This window comes from Phocoena sinus, chromosome 10 (genome assembly GCF_008692025.1).
Source record: "Phocoena sinus isolate mPhoSin1 chromosome 10, mPhoSin1.pri, whole genome shotgun sequence".
Taxonomy (NCBI): domain Eukaryota; kingdom Metazoa; phylum Chordata; class Mammalia; order Artiodactyla; family Phocoenidae; genus Phocoena; species Phocoena sinus.
This window is the reverse complement of record NC_045772.1, coordinates 86766047-86785663: the sequence shown is the minus strand read 5'-3', so window position 1 is coordinate 86785663 and position 19617 is coordinate 86766047. Positions and strand designations below refer to the sequence as shown.

The 19617-nt window shown below is 39.7% G+C and overlaps 1 protein-coding gene across 1 annotated transcript in view; it reads left to right on the top strand.

Annotated features, from left to right (window-relative positions):
- The first annotated feature begins 568 nt into the window (after positions 1 to 568).
- PDE3A (phosphodiesterase 3A) overlaps positions 569 to 19617 on the top strand; it is a 324662-nt gene continuing 305613 nt past the window's right edge. The window contains exons 1-2 of the mRNA XM_032646571.1: positions 569 to 603; positions 14552 to 14659. Of these exons, the coding sequence (XP_032502462.1) occupies positions 14627 to 14659 (33 nt within the window). The 5' untranslated portion in view covers positions 569 to 603; positions 14552 to 14626. The remainder of the gene's footprint in view (positions 604 to 14551; positions 14660 to 19617) is intronic.

Below are 19617 nucleotides of genomic sequence, written 5' to 3'. Positions count from 1 at the left end.
AGGGGCCTACCTTTGACCTAATGAATCAGAAACTCTGGCACTAAGACCCAGCCAAGTCTTCCAGTTGATTCTGAAATGCACTGAAGTTTGGAAACCACTGGTCAGAGTCTGTTCTTAAGCCTCTGGGACTTCAAGCCTGACAAGGTAGGGGCTGGGTTTCTGAGTGGCTCAGGGCACATCGGCACCTTTTCCTTCCATCCAACAGAATCTAGTGCCGTTTATAATCCCCACCTGAAACAACGTATCCTATACAGCCTAGTGTTTGAAACCTTCAACTAGATCACTGACGTGGATTAGTGTGAGAAATATTTCTATATCACCGCATATTTGCTTTAAAAATATGTTTTAGCTATTTGCCTCACTCTGCCACTTTGACCAATGTTATGTGATCTTGAAATAAAAAACCTTGTCTTGTTTTAGGGTCTGCTTTGCCAGAAATATTTATGGCTTGCCCAGCTCTGCCAGGATAGGAGAGCTGCAGGGGTTTGGTTTATAGCAAGCTGACTTGTGTAGGTCAAGAAGGCCTGTGGAAAAATCTGAACTGTGCCTCTTTCCCAAACCAAATTCAGGCCCCGGTCCAAGAAGAGAGAAATAAACACTCAGGTAAAGAATTGTTCATTTCTTCTGGAATATTTAAAAGATCTTTCCTAAGAAGGCTTGATTTGGGATCAGAGAAATAGGATGAAAAAGAAAGATTTGTGGGAATTGCTGAGTTCAATATTGGGGATTGGATCATTGTGTAATGCTTCCTTTCCAACCGGTTTGAAATCTTCACATCATTTTGGGAGTAATTCTTCTTTAATAATCTATAGTTCTTTACTTTAGCACAGATATCTACTGACTGAATCTACCATTGTTGTTCTTTTGATGAATGTTTCTTAATATAATTTGGGTATTTTTGTCGATTCTTAAGGGAAACATTTGTCTATTTTAAGCCATGTTATTTTTCCAAGTAAAAGGGTGACTTCTATAACTGAAAATTTCATCCTAAGTTTTATGCTTACTTCTTTGAAGCATTTTCAATTTATGAGTTTAGATGTTTGCCTGTGGTATTTGTTTAGCCACTGGAACATTATACACAATTTCTTTCTTTAGAAGAAGGTACTAACGGGGGCAGGACGTAAAGATATGATGATACATCGATAGTTAACATGAAAGTAAAAAAGGATACCTTTTAAAATGTATATTTTATCATCTAATTTTTCCAGGCTATATCAGTCTGAGGGCATAGACAGGATGTTACAATGAAAGAATACGGGGCAAAATAATGATAAAATCAAAAATGTATTTCCTAGAAACTATCATAGCTGCTGCAGCATCTCTTGGCATTTCTTTCTGTCTCCCTCCGTTATCCCCTGTGCTCATCACGTAGCTCTCGGTTCACATCTCTAATGATGACATTCCCCTTTTGACACCACCCACATTATGACGTAGCCTTGATTTCATTTCCATTTCAATGGTATTTATGGTGAAATAAAGAGAAATACCTTCCACGATTAGATTAAGCTGTACAGTTTTGTTCCTTCTCTTCCCACAGTAGCACATTCTTTTTTTTCCTATTTGATTTATGGATTTAGTCTCTGACAGCCTCCTTTTCCCAAAGAGTCTGGCATAAGTTTCCTAAGGGCTTTTCTAGAAGACAATTTGTGTGACATATTATTTTGCTTCTTTCTTCCCCTCTAATTCCCAGTGTGTCCCAACCAAGTTCAAAAACAATTCTACCAAGTATGAATGTCTTTTAAAACTTCCATAGTGCCTGAGAGGAAAAGAGGTCACCACTTTTGCCTAAATGCTTTAAAAAATTGGGAACCCCGTGTATTCTGCCACTACCATTCTCATGAGGATAATTATGACTTTCAAAAATATAATCCTAGCCAACCTTCTTTTTAAAAAATTAATTAATTAATTAATTTATGGCTGTGTTGGGTCTTCATTTCTGTGCGAGGGCTTTCTCCAGTTGCGGAGAGCAGGGGCCACTCTTCATTGCGGTACGCGGGCCTCTCACTATCGCGGCCTCTCTTGTTGCGGAGCACAGGCTCCAGACGCGCAGGCTCTGTAGTTGTGGCTCACGGGCCTAGTTGCTCCGCAGCATGTGGGATCCTCCCAGACCAGGACGTGAACCTGTGTCCCCTGCATTGGCAGGCAAATTCTCAACCACTGCGCCACCAGGGAAGCCCCAGCCAACCTTCTTAAAGGTAGCTAGAGATGACCAAATTTGTAGTAAATCAAGGCCCTTCCACTGTGACTCTGAGAACATACAGAAATAAAGTTTTTTATTTAGAAAATATCTTTTCAATAGTTATCTAGGTCAGCCTTTCTGGGATCTGGAAAAGTTGAGTTAGCTTTGGGAATAAAAGAGTCCTAAGGCTGTGCCATGGTGACCTCTTACTTGATTATTGGGGTCTATTATGGACTAAATGTGTGTGTTCCCCCAAAATTCATATGTTGAAATCCTAACTCCAAGGTGATAGTGTCAGGAGGTGAGACCTAATTATTTAGGTCTTGAGGGTGGAACTCTCATGAATAAGACCACAGAGAGCTCTCTCCAGCCCTTGGCCATGTGAGGACACAGCAAGAAGTTGGTCATCTGCAACCAGAAAGTGAGCTTTCACCAGATAATGAATCAGCTGGTCCTTGACCTTAGACTTCAAGCCTCCAGACTGTGAGAAATAAATGTTGTGTAAGCCATCCAGTCTATGGTATTTTTGTTATAGCAGCCCAAAGTGACTAAGACGGCACCCAAAAATGCTGTGCCAGGGAGGAACAAAGTGACCAAAGTGCAGAACTTAAATAAAAAGGTCAGGATCCAAGGTATTTTATTGAATGGAGCACCGCAGTGGGGAAGGAGACAAAATATTGGTTGGAGGATGGGCTCAGTAGACATTAAAGAGTCCAGTGGATCAGAGGGAGGTTCAGAAGCAAATAGAGGACCACAGGCTCACAGCCTGTCTGCGATACTGGTCTTGTTATGCACAAGATGGGGAGCACCGTCTTTACAGTAAAGCTATTCCAGACCCACATAAGTAGCGTTTTGCTTTCTTTTCCATTATTTGGAGATTGGGAGCTTCCTTAGACTTTACTTTGGGTGTTAGGGTTCTATGTCCATTGAATTCAGCTTTGATCAACACGAATGGTCTCTTCATTCCTTTATTTTAATCTTTCTTTCACTTACTGGATGCTTCTCTCTGGGTTGTATTTGATTGCAAACTTCACCCCCAATCTCCACGTTTCCTACGCTTGGTGGTTGATTCTGGTAAATCTTACTAAGTGATTGTCTATCCTCAGCTAAAACACCCTTGATGAAGGAACATCACCAACTCCCAAAGTTGCTGATCTTTTCATTTTCAAATGGCTTTCATTGTTAGCAAGTTCTTTCTTCTATGGCCAGATCACAAAAACATTTACAATAGGGTTGTGCAAGCAAAATGCACTTCCTTTACTGGATCAATGACTGCACTAGTCTTTTCATACCTACCCACTCAACACAAGAGCATACTGGGGAGTATGGACATCGAAAACTTACCAATGGACAAGATTTGTCTCTTTCAATTCAAAGGAGAACATTTATTCTTTCCAAATTTCAACTCCCTTTGATGGCTAGTTTCAGTAAGACATTTGTGCTGACTGTATTTCCTTAGGTAATTGCTCAGTCTTTCAGATTTTACCCCGTCTTTGTTCCCCTAAGATGGTGACTAGGTATATGAGACCTGCTTGCTATATTTTCTTGTCATTGGGGAAGAAGCTTCCTCAGATCCACACGGTGACCTTCAGCTCATCTGTTCTCTCAGACCGTTGGGAAGTGCCACCCAGTCTGCCTCTTAGACGTGGGAATTCTGAGGGGTGAGTGGTTTCATGTACTATTTCAGGCAAATAAGAAAGCACTCAACACTGCAGCCCGGGGGCCTCGCAGGTTTACCCACAGAATAGAAGAGCCCACTCTCAATTTGATATCAAGTCTCTTCATCTACTGGTGTTCTCATCACATCTGTAGCCCTTCACTGGGGTATATGGAAACTCCTGGGACCCTTAAACACCAGACACCGGCTAGGGGAAACCAAAAACATGGCCTCAGCTTGATAGATAAACCCAACAACCACAAGTACCTCTGAGACATCTCTCCTTAGCAATGTCGGGCATGGCTCTGACTGAAGCCTGTCACTCTCCTTGGGGCTGCAAGGCTTCCATTGCTACAAGGGGAGAAAACTGTCCCTGTTGCTAACTTCCACCTTCATTCTCAGTCACTCCACTTAAACCTCAGCAACAAATTCAGAAGAGAAACAGAACCTGGTGTCTTACCCACTCACTCTATTTTGTCTCCCTTCTTCCCACAACCCCTGAGAATGAGATGTTTTTTTCTCTGCCTAATATCAGTCCCCTACACCAGGTTAGCAAGCCTAATGGCCACTCTTGTGCTGATAAATGTTTAACAACTGGCACTTTGGGGGAGGAAAACTTATTTGTAGTGTTTGCAGATTTCTACAGGGTAAGTACTGTTAGCACAGCTGATTTCAGGCTACCAACATGACACCTTTAAAGGAGTTGAGGGGAGATGAGTATAATTGTCCAGGACTGCCGTAGACTAGAAATCATTCTTCTTTTCTTTTCATTGTCAAGCATATTTAAAAAAATTTTTAATGGACTATAGTTGATTTACAATGTTGTGTTAGTTTCAGGTGTACAGCAAAGTGAATCAGTTATACATATACATATCTCCACTAAGCAGTAGATTTGCTGTAGTGTTGTCTGTGATCTGAACCCTCTAGGTTTCCTTAATTTATATACTAAAGAGATTAAAATTTCCTTTCCAATGTTTTATTCCAGTTTAACATCAACTACAGTGCATATTCAGTGAGGATCATATTTTGTTTTGTACATTTACCAAATTGCCTACCATTTTATGACACCATTTCATGGATATTTGGGCAGCCAGTAAATCACACCCATGTCAGTCTGCTTGTGTCTCTCGTGGGGTCATGTTAACTGATAGTATAGGTAAAATTTCATTATGTCTTCTTTAGTAATGCCTGACAATTTACATATTGAAGTGCATATTAATTTATCATAAATTTTTCTCCTTTATATTTTTTCATTTTATTAACATATAATTGACAAATAAACTTGTAATATATTTAAAGTGTACAACCTGATGATTTGTCACGTGTGTATGTTGAGGATTCCCCCCGTGGAGTTAATTAACACATCCATCACCTCATATATTTATGACCCTCCTTTTTGGTGAGAACATTTAAGTTCTACCCACTTAGCAAATTTCAAGTATACTATAACACAATACAGCGCTATCAACAATAGTCACTGTGTTATACATTAGATCCTCAGACATTATTCGTCTTATAACTGAAAGTTTGTACCCTTTGACCAGCCTCTCCCTCCTTCTACCACCCGTAGCCTCTGGCAACTACGATTCTACTCTCTGTTTCCATGAGTTCAACTTTTTATTTTTTTTTTTTAGATTCCACAGGTAAGTGATACCATGCAGTATTTGTCTTTCTTTGTCTGGCTTATTTCATTTAGCATAATGTCCTCCAGGTTCATCCATATCATCGCAAATAATAGAATTAACTTCTTTTCAAGGCTGAATAATATTCCGTGGTATGACTACATTTTCTTTAACCCCTTCTCCATTGATAGACATTTAGGTTGTTTTCATACCTTGATTACTGTGGATAATGTTGCAACAAACATGGAAGTACAGATACCTCTTTGAGATAATGGTTTCAAATCTTTGGCTATATAACCAGAAGTGGAATTGCTGAATCATATGGTAGTTCTATTTTTAATTTCTTGAGGAACCTCCATGTTGTTTTCCATGGTGGCTGTACCAGTTTACATTCCCACCAAGAGTGCATAAGTGTTCCCTTTTCTCCACATCTTCACCACATTTGTTATCTCCTGTCTTTTTGATAATAACCATCATAACTGGTATGAGGTGTCTCCTTTATATTAAAACTGGGAGATTATATAGATTTTTGAAGTTATCTAGGTGGGTATCTATGAATTTTATTTTAGTGAAGTAAAGATGATTGTTTTAGGTTAGGATCCCTAAGAAGCAGACCCTGAGACAAGGATTTGAATGCAAGTAGCTTGTTTGGGAAGTAATTCCCAGGACACACTGGTAGGGGAATTCAGAAGTGAGACAAGAAAGGAGAAGAAATCAGTTGCATTAAAAAGCAGGTAACCATCTCATTGAAAGCCACTGAAGCACAGTCTCTCTGGAAGCTGCTGAGAGACAGCATAGAGCACTATCTCTCAACTCTTTCACCTGAGGTGAAAGGAAGCTAGAGTGTGATTTATCAATTACAGGGACATTAACTCCTAAACACTTCTCGCCTGTCTCACGTGTGGCTCAGGCCTGAACCTATGGCTAAAGAAAGACCCCAGGCAGGGAGGCACAGTGCTTGCAAAAAGAGGCTGTAGGCATTTTCAAGGAAAGGGAGTGCTGACGAGTGGGACACTGAAAACATCTGCTACAGTCCATCCCTTTCACCACCCAGATCCACTCATGCCCTGCTTGAAATTAAGCAGCTCTGCTACAGATTCTATAAAGGGGGAGCCAGACTCTTTTTCGTCCTCTTTCACTCTCTGCACATACACACAAATACACACATACACACAATTTCTAAAACAAATCTCCCTTTTCTACCACCCTTTCTAGAGTCTCCTCACCCTCAGCCAGCTCTCCCATTGGCCTAAGTTTCCTGCCTGGTGAATCACAGGCTACCTCTGGAGGGCTCTCAGCCCTAAATTGCCTTGATCTTGTCAGATTATTATCTCCTGGGACCGACCGAAGTACCAAGAGGCTCCGCAATGAATTCCTTGAGTTCCAGTTGTATTCCTCTCTGCCCCCATTATGCAGTTAGCAACGCTCTCTTCTCATGATAATCAGTACGGTAAAGTTTTAGGTGTAATGAAACCCCAGTTGTGTCCCAGGGTGGAGGCTGTGCCCCAGCCACCCTCTGCTCCCCAGTTGTCTGCACCTTATGAGGTCATTCCATCAGGCTAGCATCCTCCGGCCTGCCACGTCATCTATGAGACAGTGCTCTCTGCGACCAGAAAACTTCTCCAGTTAGAGATTAGCAATAAGAAGTCACTGGTGCGTACAACCATGGGGTGTGGGAGGGGAACCGACGACATCTGCTGCATTGATATTACTGGAGGCTGTGATATTGTGATTTATAATAAGAAATATGTATTTGGATTTCATCCCTGTTTCAGGCACAAGGTTCCTAAAACTCTTGGAATTTCTTAAGTGATGAGATCTAGAAAGGTGTCTTTTGTCATGTTAATGGGTTGACTTTTGGACCTCAGCTAAGGATGGGGGCAGGTTGCCAGGAGAATCAACCACGTGATTAGAAGATTGGAACTTTCAGTCCCACCCTTGACTTCCAGAAAAGGGATTGGGGTTGGAGGTTGAATCATTTAATGGATCACGTGTATGTAATGAAGCCTCCATTAAAAACCCCAAAGTAGAGGATTTGGAGAGCTTCCAGGTGGGTGAACACATGGAGATTTGGGAAGAGTGGTGGCTCGGTGAGAGCCTGGGAGCTCTGAGACTTCTCCCCATGCCTTGCATTATGCATCTATCCACCTGGCTGTTCCTTTTATAACAGAGTGGTAATCTAGTAAGTAAAATGTTTCTCTGAGTTCTCTGAGCTACTCTAGCAAATGAGCTGAACATGTGGAGGAGGTCATTGGAACCTCTGATCTACAGCGGGTTGGTCATAAGCACAGTGATGACCTGGGCTTTTGACTCGTTCTGATGTGGTGGTGAGGTGGGCTGTGGGACAGGGGACATGGGAGGGAGGGCAATCTTACAGGATTGAGCCATTAACCTTGGGATCTGATGCTATCACCGGGTAGTGTCAGAATTGAGTTGAACTGTAGGACGCCCAGCTGGTGTCCAAGAATTGCTTGCTGGAGAGTGTGGGGAAACCCCACACACTGGAGGGGCAATAGATATAAGGCAGAGAACCACTGTGCTGTACTATGAAGTATACATCATGTCACATGATTTTATCTTGATAGCTGGACTCTATTGCTTTTATCACTCAGAGAAGCCCTTCTTTTGTTTTAGCCTTTATTTTATGCTATCGTTTGGACACACAAAAATATTACGTAAGGTAAACCTGAGGACAGAGGAAAGGAAATAAATCAGATCAAATATGACCCGTGTCAGGACCTCTTCAATGAGGACAGAGAAGGACAGCTGTAACTGGGAGCAGGACTCGAAGTCCTCGGTTACTGAGCAGAACGTGTGAGTTTTCCGCAATCTAGTGGTAACAGAGAATTGTCTGTTCCCATCCCACTTAGTTCTACTGCTTGGGTGCAAGAGGAGACTTATTTCAGCCTTCAGCCCAAATATATTGGTTAAATTATTACCATTTTAATTTAGAGGCAGCTGAGAAATTATATGCCAATTACTCTCAATGACCACTGGATTCAAAATGTCTTTTCATTCATTAATTATTGAGGATTGGGCTTTTGTAAGAGGAGGTGATGGTGACCCCTCTCTCTTTCTCTTTCTCATTTGACACCTCCTTCATAGAGATGTTGTGAGGATTTCTGCCTGTGTGGTAATGAAGCTCAGTAGCCTGCTTTGAATTTCTCAGTGGAAAAAGGTGTTATAAAATTTTAAAGCAAAAAATATACTTCTACTAATAAGGATGTTGATCTTGAAATGCAATATGAAAACCAGAGACTGGAAATTTAAAACTTGTAATGAAATGCTCTAAAGCTGGGATCTCTTCTGACCTTGGGAGTTCGGCAGGGGTGGGCCCAGAGAAGACTTGGGTGGAAGATGCTGCAGGATGTGGTGGCGGTGATTCAGTAGGTGGCCTTCTTCCATCCCAAGGTGGTCCGGAGCCAACTCCCGGCCCTGAGTTATAGAGCACTGCGCTGTAGGGGAACCATCTATTGGATGATATGTAAGATTGAGGTTCTGACCACTTCTGCTCATTAAAAATTCCAGGGCATTTTTATAAGGTTAAGGATGTATCCTTGTGTTCTACAATCTGGTTCCAGTTGGGTTGCAATATTGGCTTCTTAGTAAGTTCTAGAAAAAAAAATATGCATGGAAATTTCAGGAGGATGATTAACATTTCTATGGGAGAATATTCAGATGGATTGATTCAAAATTGTATCCCAAACTCTTCTTTTAGGAAGTAGCAAAATAAAATACCTGAGTGACTTTCTTATTGGGGCATAAATGTATTTGTAGATGAGAGATAAATCCCCTTTCTTAATAAGTTCTTATAATAAGGGTTAATTTAAGGACCCTCACCAGGATTTATATATGGTGATGAAATGACTTGTATTTTGAGGGTTTTTTTCTGGGCTTTTCTTCATTCCCTAGAATAATTGATATTTAGGATAGGAAATGGAATAAGTTCCATAATGCATGATAATAATTATTTTAATTTAGAATAATCTGAAAGCTTTTCCTGACTCCATTTAGCTATGTGTCACCCATAATTTTACATTATAATTACAAAAATCACAGCAAGACTGTACAATTTGTTCCTAATAGTAATGGACTAAGGTCCTTAGAAAATAAAAAAAAAAGAGAAAAAATAAAATCAACATAAAGCTTAGGTCAAGGAGAGGAGAGTAATTATCAGAGAAAAGTTACACATTCCTAGATTTATCTAGAGTCACGCTTTTCTGGGGTGGAAGAAGAATCACATTGCTTTCTTCCACAATCACTATTCTTACAGAGCTCAAAATGCCCCATTTCTAGATTTTGGTTAAAGGAAATCATTGAGCCTAAGGTCTGTAGGTAATTTGCAATTTCTGTGGAAATTTACCGTAGCTCTGTGGTTCCAGTAGGATGAAAAAAATGCCTCACAGTTTCAGGCAGAGAATAACTCAGATTAATTAACATGGTACTTCCCTCTCAGTACCTGAATGTGAGATATTGATTATATCAAGAAGCCCAGAGGATGCCTTCTTTTGTGAACCCCATATTAGTATGAGAAATAATAGACTTGAGCATTTTCCTTTTTATATTTGCATTTGAGTCTAAATTTAAGTCTATTATTTAAGAATAAATAATAATTTGTAGACACTGATTACTTCTTTTCTACAGTTTCTACAGGTGATTGTTGTTTAAATGCTGCATTTTGACACTTTTGCTATATTCTTACAACATAGTTATTGTGTTCAAGGCACGCCACGCCAGAGTCATAAATGAGATTGCCCTATTGGAGCTAATGTTTTTGGGGAGGCAAGAATTTAAGAGGCAGTGTAACAGATAGCCCCAGATTCTGTAAGATCCAATACATCTGCGAGTTAAAAGAACATTGTAAATGTAGGGAGTGTAGGATAAATGGTCAAGCTCCAGTGTTCTTTAGCTACCTTGACTTCAAGATGAAAAATACATAATTGCTGGATCATGGCATCACCAGACCTGGAATCCAGACTGAACTGTGGAGTGTCTTAAGTGAGGCATCTGTGCTTGTTTCTATATTTATTCAATTAAGATGCTATTATCTGCTCCATCCATTTTGTGTATTTCATAGTGAACAATGTAAATCATCTTTGAAAGCAAAGAATAAAACTATACTTAAATACTTGTATTTCTTTTTAGGACAAACTGTTTCATAATAATTAAAAGAGTAAGCTATTGTATTTTCTATTTTTTAGTTATACTTTTACTTTATATTATATATTACAATTATTTCAAAACAAATTAACCAAACACCAAAAGAATTTCAATGTCTGAACAGTACAGAGAAAACCAGTAAGGTAAGTTTTTTTAAGTGACATGCCTAAGCACACAAAAGATAGTAGCGATTCCCTTTCAAGTAGTGTCAGAGAAAATGCAAAATACACATTTTTCTTTTCTTTTTAAAAAATTTATTTATTTTATTTATTTTTGGCTGTGTTCGGTCTTTGTTGCTGTGCGCGGCTTTCTCTAGTTGTGGCCAGTGGGGGCTACTCTTCATTGCGGAGCACGGACTCTAGGCGTGCGTGCTTCAGTAGTTGTGGCTCGCAGGCTCTAGAGTACAGGCTCAGTAGTTGTAGCGCACGGGCTTAGTTGCTTCGCGGCGTGTGGGATCTTCTTGGACCAGGGATCGAACCCATGTCCCCTGTGTTGGCAGGTGGATTCTTAACCACCACGCCACCAGGGAAGCCCACATTTTTCTTTTTATATAGTAGATACGTATGCAGTTGTAAGAAATAATTCGGAGAGATTTATGTACTCTTTACCCAGTTTCCCCTAATGGTAATATCTTGAAAAACTATAGGACAAATTCAGAAGCAGGATATTGGCATTGACATAATTAAGATATAGAACAGATTCAGCACAAGGATCCCTCCAGCTGCCCTTCTGTAGCCACACATATGTTTTCCTCTCAACCCTCTCCCTGACCTCTGCCAACCACTCATCTGTTCTCTATTTTGATAATTTCTTTTTCATCTCAAGAATGTTATATGTAAGAGTGATCATATAATATGTGATTTTGGGGGATTCTTTTTTTTCACTCAGCATAATTCCCTGGGGATTTATCCAAGTTATTGTGTGTATCAATAATTTGTCTGTTTTCATTGCTGAGTAACATTCCACTAAATATACTAAACACCCCTTACTGGGAATGCTGTTTTACCTAGGGGCCCCTTGTTTTTGACTAAAGTACACAATGAAAGAATTGTACACAGTGAAAGAATCATTACACAGAACGAGAGAGCTGCCTCTTGTTGCAATCTATTTTTTTAAATTCTGGGGGTTTAAGGGACTAGTATCTAGAATATAAAGGAACACTTGCAACAGTATGTCCATCAATGGAATATTATTCAGCCATCAAAAAGAGTACTGATACCTGCTACAAAATGGATTAACCTTGAAAACATGCTAAGTGAAAGAAGTCAGACACAAAAGGCCACAGATTATATAATTTCATTTATATGAAATGTTCAGAACAGGCAAATCCGTAGAGATGGAAAGTAGATTAGCAGGTGTGGGGACTGTGGTGGGGAGTGGAGAATGAGGAGTGGCTACAAATGGGAATAGAGTTTCTTTTGGGGGTTCTGAAAATATTCTGGAATTAGATGGCATTGATGATTGCACAACTTTGTGAATGCACTAAAAACATCTGAACTGTGCCCTTTAAAGAGGTAAATTTTATGATATGTGAATTATACTCCAATTAAAAATTAAAAAGTAGTGGGACTTCCCATCTTTGGAAATTTTCAAGCTGTTAGAATTTTGATTAGGTGAGAGACAGATGGTGACCTCTAAATTTTCTTAGATTCAGATTATATTAGAGAATACGTTATGGCAATTAATAACAAGCCCTGGAATCAAGAATCAGGAGATTTGGGTTCTGTTGTCATTGATGTTTCATTAGCTCGAGCAGATCTCAGTCTCTCTGGGTCTCGGTTCCCTTTTGTGTAAAACAGGGATAATAATATAAGCTTCACGAACAGCACATACATTGTGAAGATTAATTTGGATTATTTTAAAAGCTGCAGAGCACAATATAGATGTTGTATTAGGATATTTCCAGAATTACATAATTTAATCTTTTTATGAATGAGTTTTGGTTCCAATTTATAATTTCATTCTATTTTTAAATATGCTTTCTCCTTAGGTTGGTTGTAAAGGAAAAGAGCAGTGGGTGATGGATTATTCAGCAAAGATTTTCAATTAGTAAATTATCTCTATTCTTTCTTTTTATCTCTTCTTCCATCAATTGCCTAATTCTAGACATTTGGCTGATTATAACTTTCCTCCGAAACGATAAGGAAGCTCAAAATGCTCTATTGACCTTTAAAAACACTGGTAGATTTCATATAAAAGAGGATTAATTTTATAGACCAAAGATGTTTCTGGGCTGTATATAAATTTTGTCCTGGCATCCTACTATCACATGTACAAAAAGTAATAGTTTGGGTGCTATTATAACTTCTGAGGGTAAAGTAAAAGCTAACTTTAAAATTCAGTGGTATTGGCATATCAAAAGAAATAGCCTATACTTACATTTTCCTTTCTATCAAGCAACCCTCAAATTTTTCTCTATAAATATTCTCTAACTGAAAACACAAATCATCCTTAAGTTCTAAACTTTAGAATGGTCTGCACATCAGTGGCAGCTGTAGAACTGAGGTATTTGCTCATGAAGTCAGAAAGAGCTCAGGCTTGGACCATTTATCAGTAATTTACTTGGTAGGCACTGTATTTTCTTCCTTCTAACTCTCCCCCAAAGAAGATTTTTTTTTCATACTGTTACATATTCCTTTTACATTTTAGTAAAATTCATTCCTCTTCATAAAATAGGATTTGAGGTGTTCCTTTAACAGAAAAGATCATTTTTGTAGATTATAGTAAATATGGGCTGTAATTCACTCGTGAAGATGATGTTACTGAAAATTCCTGCCACCTCTTCCCCTATTACATGCTCTCTGCCCACCCTTTGCCCCAACAAATAATTTTTAAGTTCTTTGATTTTCTTACACTATTACTGTATGGCCCTATTCAGAGTCCAGTGGAAGAGAATTTTTATTTCGTTTTTAAATTAAAGTGAATGATCTTAAAGAATAAGACACAAGAGTAAATCTTTATTACTCTCAGGCTTTTGCCAACATATTGCTTATATTTTGAGATTAGGATTATTATTATTTATTTATTTTTGGCTGTGTTGGGTCTTAGTTGCTGCACGTGGGCTTTCTCTAGTGGTGGCGAGCGGGGGCCACCCCTTGCTGTGGCATGCGGGCTTCCCACTGCAGTGGCCTCTCTGTGGAGCACGGGCTCTAGGCACGCGGGCTTCAGTAGCTGTGGCACGCGGGCTCAGTAGTTGTGGCTTGTGGGCTCCAGAGCGCAGGCTCAGTAGTTGTGGCGCACGGGCTTAATTGCTCCACCGCATGAGGGATCTTCCTGGACCAGGGCTCGAACCAGTGTCCCCTGCATTGGCAGGTGGATTCTTAACCACTGCACCACCAGGGAAGCCAGAGATTAGGATTATTTTAAAAGTAATTATTACTGAACAGAAAGCAGTTCACATTCAGTCCTTTCCTTCCTCCACCACTTACCTGCACAAATACAGCTGAAAATTACTACTTACAAAGATAGCTCTGAGATATCACAAGATTTTGAATCACCACAGAAAGATTCAAGTAAATGTGTTTTGCTGACGGCGCTAAAGCAGAGAAGTGGAATAATTCATTTTAATAAAACTCTTTAAAATAATAATATAAGCAATCTTAAAGCTCTTATTACTCATAATATCCATAATATTTTGCTATCTGTAAAAAAACCAGATATACAGTAAATGCATTCAAACTCTTTTGTTTGACTCATGTGCTCTGTGCCCTGTGAGTTCCTTCTTCCTTAGTAACCTTATAATCCACTGGGATTGAGACACAGAGGGTGCAAAGAATTCTGTAAAGCAAAGCATGTCTTCACTTTTGAACAGAACATCACCTTTTGATATATATGTATATGAGACTATTAAGTGAAAAGTATGCTGATTTCACACACACACAATTTATCATTATTTTTAAGACTTTAACAGAATATATATTTGTATTTTTACAGAATAATTCACTTTTCAAAGAGTAACAACACTTGCAAGTCCGGAGGAGAGACTGATGTTATCAATCAGAGTAACGGATGTGGATGCGATGGAGAACACATCAATGTATGGTAGGAAATATTTGGATTCTAGGCCTGATGATGATCACATCTATTTTATAAATCAGCCAGTGTGTATCATTTCCAAATTTTTAAACTAGATAAAGATCATGCATTTGTGTTGCAGACCAACTGAGGGAATTTATGGGGAAGTGATAAAGAACTATGATTTGTAGTTGGCAAGCTACTAAGGTCTTGGGATTTACACTATGTTTATTTTAACAGCCTTCATAAAGAATACAGTTGAATTACACATTTTATTAGTGATTCAAATACTAGATGTCTCAAAAATTCCCATGTAAAGTGCCAAAGGTTAGAGGTATACCTGAGATTATAATCTCTCAGGCTCCAGGCCTGAAGACTTTATCTGCAAAAAGCTTTGTCCCTTTAATCCAACATGACAACAAAATGTTATTGTTTTCTGCATGTGCTACCAAGTGAACAAGGTTGGGAATCCCTGTACCTAAAGCACTCTGATTTCCTTAACGATTTGTTTAGATAAGGTAGAGACAGCCTTTAACACCCAAAATGTGATGTCAGGAAGGCCACCTCTCAGACAACGGGGAACCAGAGGACACATAAGCCGAAGTGAAGCTTCCTGGTGGTTTACTGCTATAGACAGTCTGACTCTGTGAATAACAGCTTTGTGGATGCAACCTGTTCTTGCATCTCGCTTTTACTCTTTAGGGTTTTTATACTAGTTCACAACAGTATATCCAAAGCTGTTACTTAAATTCTTTGGGAATTAAAAAGAGGGGCAGCATTCCACAGAGGGGGAGGGAGACAATACATCCCCAAATGCAAGTTTTCTACATTTTTTCCCTGACTAGATGTGGAATAGTTAGTGTTAATAAGGTCTATCTTACCAAAATATGTAATTTTCTTTAACTTAAATTCAACCCCTCAAGTAGTGTTAATTGGAATAGTTAGAGGCTATCTCATAGATGATGATGTGAGCTATGACTTTTGGGCAGTAACTTATATTCAGATATCTCCTAATTCTGGATTTCTCAGCTGACTTGCTAACCAAACACATATATTTAAACGGCTTTTCCCCTGTGCCTGCCAGAAAACTGTTGTAGATGATGCCCATTTCACCTGAGAAGCAATACGAAGTTTTCAGAACATTGACTATTACCTATTTCTCTTATAAATGAGTAACTTATCTAGCAATTTTTTAAAAAGCAACTTTCTGTGAAAAGCGCTGCTTGCATGATTTTGCCTATGAGTTCAATCTGGGCAACCACATCTTCAGTTGCAGATTTTGAAGCATCTGCCCACTTGAGCAATTATGTGTAAAAATATACGGAGATTGTCTTTAAGAATAACAATGAACAAGAAAACAAATAAATGAACAAGACCATTTTGTGTAGGGATAAGTGCTCCAAATATAATGAGACAGGGCTGTGTGAGAGGGAATGAACAACGTGTGCGTGCAAATGGAGTCCCAAGACTTTTTTGATAAGACTGTTGGGGAAAAGCCTCTGTAAACAGGTAATAATCGAGGTGAGAACTGATGGAGCAGAAAGACCCAGCTATGCGAAAACCTGTAGATCCTAAGGTCCTGATTTGACATGATAAAAAACAGAAAGATGGCTTGAGGATGAGGGATGCACTCTCCATCAGAAGCCACTGGCCACGTGAGGCTATTAAAATTTAAATTAAAATAAAATAAAATACCCAAACTCAGTTCCTCAGTGGCACTAGCCATGTTTCAAGGGCTCAACAGCCACCCATGGCTAGAGGCTACCATATTTGAAGTGCAGAGTACGTTTCCATTGTAGAAGAACTTTCTAATAGACAGTGTTGCATAGTGAGGTAGAATTGGAATAGGACGAGAAGTCACAGAGAGTGGCTTGGAAAGATGCTTGCAGGCTGTTGGGGGACCTTAGGTCATGCAGGTGTGACGGGAAGCCTTTGGACGGTTTTAAGGAGGGAGCGACATCATAGGATTCACATTTGAAATCCATCACTCTGGCTGTTGTGTAGAAAATGAGTGGTAGGAGGGCAACACCCTCCTCCAAGAAAGTTATTGCAATTGTCCAGGCCAGGGATGATGATGGGTCCTGGGTTGGTTATTATAAGGGGAATGGTGAAAAGTGGATAGATTCAGGTTGTATTTTAGAGAAAGAATCAAGTGGACTTGCTAATAGACTGGAACTGGAGCAAGGCAAACAGAGGAAGGAATGGAGGGCAATACCCTCCTTGGGGGGCTGAGCAACTAGATAGTTGGTTATGTTTTTTTCCTGGGGTGGGAGAGGACCAAGGAGAAATAGGTTGAGTGTGTGGGAATTGTGGAAGGGCAGGGAGGGAGCTGGAAGTTACGAATTGTGTATTGGATAAATTATATTTTAGATACCCATTGGATTACATGCACGGAGGCCAGGTGTGTAGTGGAGAATGAGTGAACCCATACTGTGGGGTGTAAACTTTTGCATTTAACAGAATTCCCTTAAGGATAACTATATTTGGCCAAATGCAAGTGATATGCAGTGGGGTTAATTTCTAGATCCTCTTCACAAAGTACTAATAAAACACAATCCCTGGCTTTGGCTAGGTGGAGGGCTTTAGCAAGTCAAATTTGAATTTTTCTTTCCATTTTCCATATTTTCTTTTTCTGTGTGTACCACATTTTCCTGATCTTTTGGCTGTGTTGTCACTTTCTTGAATTAGAACTCATCAGTCACTGTCTGCAGAAAATGGGAAGTTTCTATTTCTATGTGGTTGCTCAATGCCCGCTTTACGAGTTGGGTCTGAGTTCATTTAATATGCTGCGCACAACGCTGGACACTTCTTTCAGGCAGTAGAGCACTGCAGCTTTCTGCATCTACCTAAGAAGAGTATTTTGTTGTTTTCATTTCTCTGCCTCCAGATTCTGGATGGTAATGCCGGTGAGGGGTGGAATCTACCTTCTTTCCTTTTGGTGGGACAAATAACTTTCTGGTTGTGATGTCTGTTGAGAATTGGGAGAAATCAGGATATTGCCTCTCTAATACTATTGAACACCTCAAGAATGTCACTGTTTAACGAACAGATCTAGTGTTTCTGTTTTGCGGCCATTAACAAATGCCATTCTTATGTTTTTTCCGTCACAATGTTGCTTTAATATCTACATTCCGCCTCCTACATGTTCAGTTTTTATGGTGACTTATTGCTTTTTTCTAAAGAACTGAGATAATTGTGGGGAGTAGACTACAGTGAAAATGGAAATATTCTGAAATTCTCACTATTCCTTTCTTTCTAACCTTGATATATGCCCAGATTTTAAGGTTCTCATTTTAATATGCTATTTTTGATGCCAGTGGATATTAGCATGATATTCCAGTCAAGGCTTTTCACTCTGAAACGTTTCAGGTAGGCGCTGGCATATGAATCATATGTCTCAGGAAAAAGGAAACTCAAAAAAGTATGTGTGCAGGCTAGGGGGCTCATTTGTCTTTGGCAAAGACATCGCTGCTCCTGTTTCTTTAATTATTAAACAGATGGTGCCCACTGCCATTGACTAGCTGCCCAACTTGTTTTCCATGTGGAAACATGGTTCTGGACATCTGATGGAGAGAAGCTGTATCCTGTATCATCATAGCTCCTCATATCCCTTTATGCCCTAATATTAATACCTGTCCCAAACTAGAGCAGGCTGTTTCCCATGAAGCTAAGCTTAAGACTTAAGCCATCTTCTCCCCTATCCCATGATTTAATTTTATCTCAAGTATCTCCTTTGCCTTTTCTTTTTATATTGCTTCATCTCTACACGTAAAATACAGTGGCATATTGAGCCAATTATCCAAATACTCCAGGCTCTAAACACATTTTAACCTGGAATGTTCAGATAATTAAGACACGATTGGATTATTATTATTATTGAGGGCAAATGGCATCTAAGGTAGCCATATTAAAAATGAACAAGAATGGACTATTCTTGTGTTAAGTGTAAAAAGAAACTAGCTCCCCACATTGATGGACTTTAAAAAGGTCCATTGAACAGATATTGAATTATTTCTCATAATCTGCCAAAAAAAAGTTAGCTTTAAATTTTTTTCCTTCAGTTTCCCAAATACTACATTCCTACAGTACATAAAATGTGTAGCCTGTAAACTTCAGTAACTAGGGTCCTGATTTTTTTCTCATAAGCTTTATTCATGGTAGACATAGTATTTCACAACCAGACGGTCTTCTAAGATCTTTTCTAGTGTTAACCTACCTGTTCTCACCGTCCCTCTCTTGAGATTTCTTTTTTTTTTTTTTTTTTTTGTGATACGCGGGCCTCTCACTGTTGTGGCCTCTCCCATTGCGGAGCACAGGCTCCGGACGCGCAGGCTCAGCGGCCATGGCTCGCGGGCCCAGCCGCTCCGCGGCACGGGGGATCTTCCCAGACCGGGGCCTGAACCCGTGTCCCCTGCATTGGCAGGCGGACTCTCAACCACTGCGCCACTAGGGAAGCCCGAGATTTCTTTTTATTACTTTCTGATTGACTGTTTGGGCTTCCTAACTTTGTACAAGCCTTTTTGAGGCCAGGGTCACTTAATCTCAATGTAGTTTACCATCCACCATCAACAACAACTGTTGACTATTGTTCTTATGCATTTTTTTAAAGTAACAATTTTTTAAAAAATGCTCTCCCCTCCCCCTTCTTTTTAAATAATGCTATTACAGTCTAGGTAACTTGTTGAGATTTTCCATTATTTGGCCCAACAGAAAAGCTTGGCTTTTCTGTTGAAAACAGACCTTCCAGTAGGAGCAGTCAAGGCCTTACAATACCACCTGAAATTGGTTTGCTGTTGTACCTGACATAAGCATCTTTGAATCACTCAGACAGTAGATGTGGCTGTCATTTTTCACGACAGTGGGAAGTCTGTTGACTCCCATCGCCTGCTAAGTATCCAAGCACAGTCCTTTTTTTCCCCCAACGTCCTGGTCAGCTTGGCGTGAGGGCCAGCCGCAGACCCCCGCGCCCCCCGGATGCAAAGAGC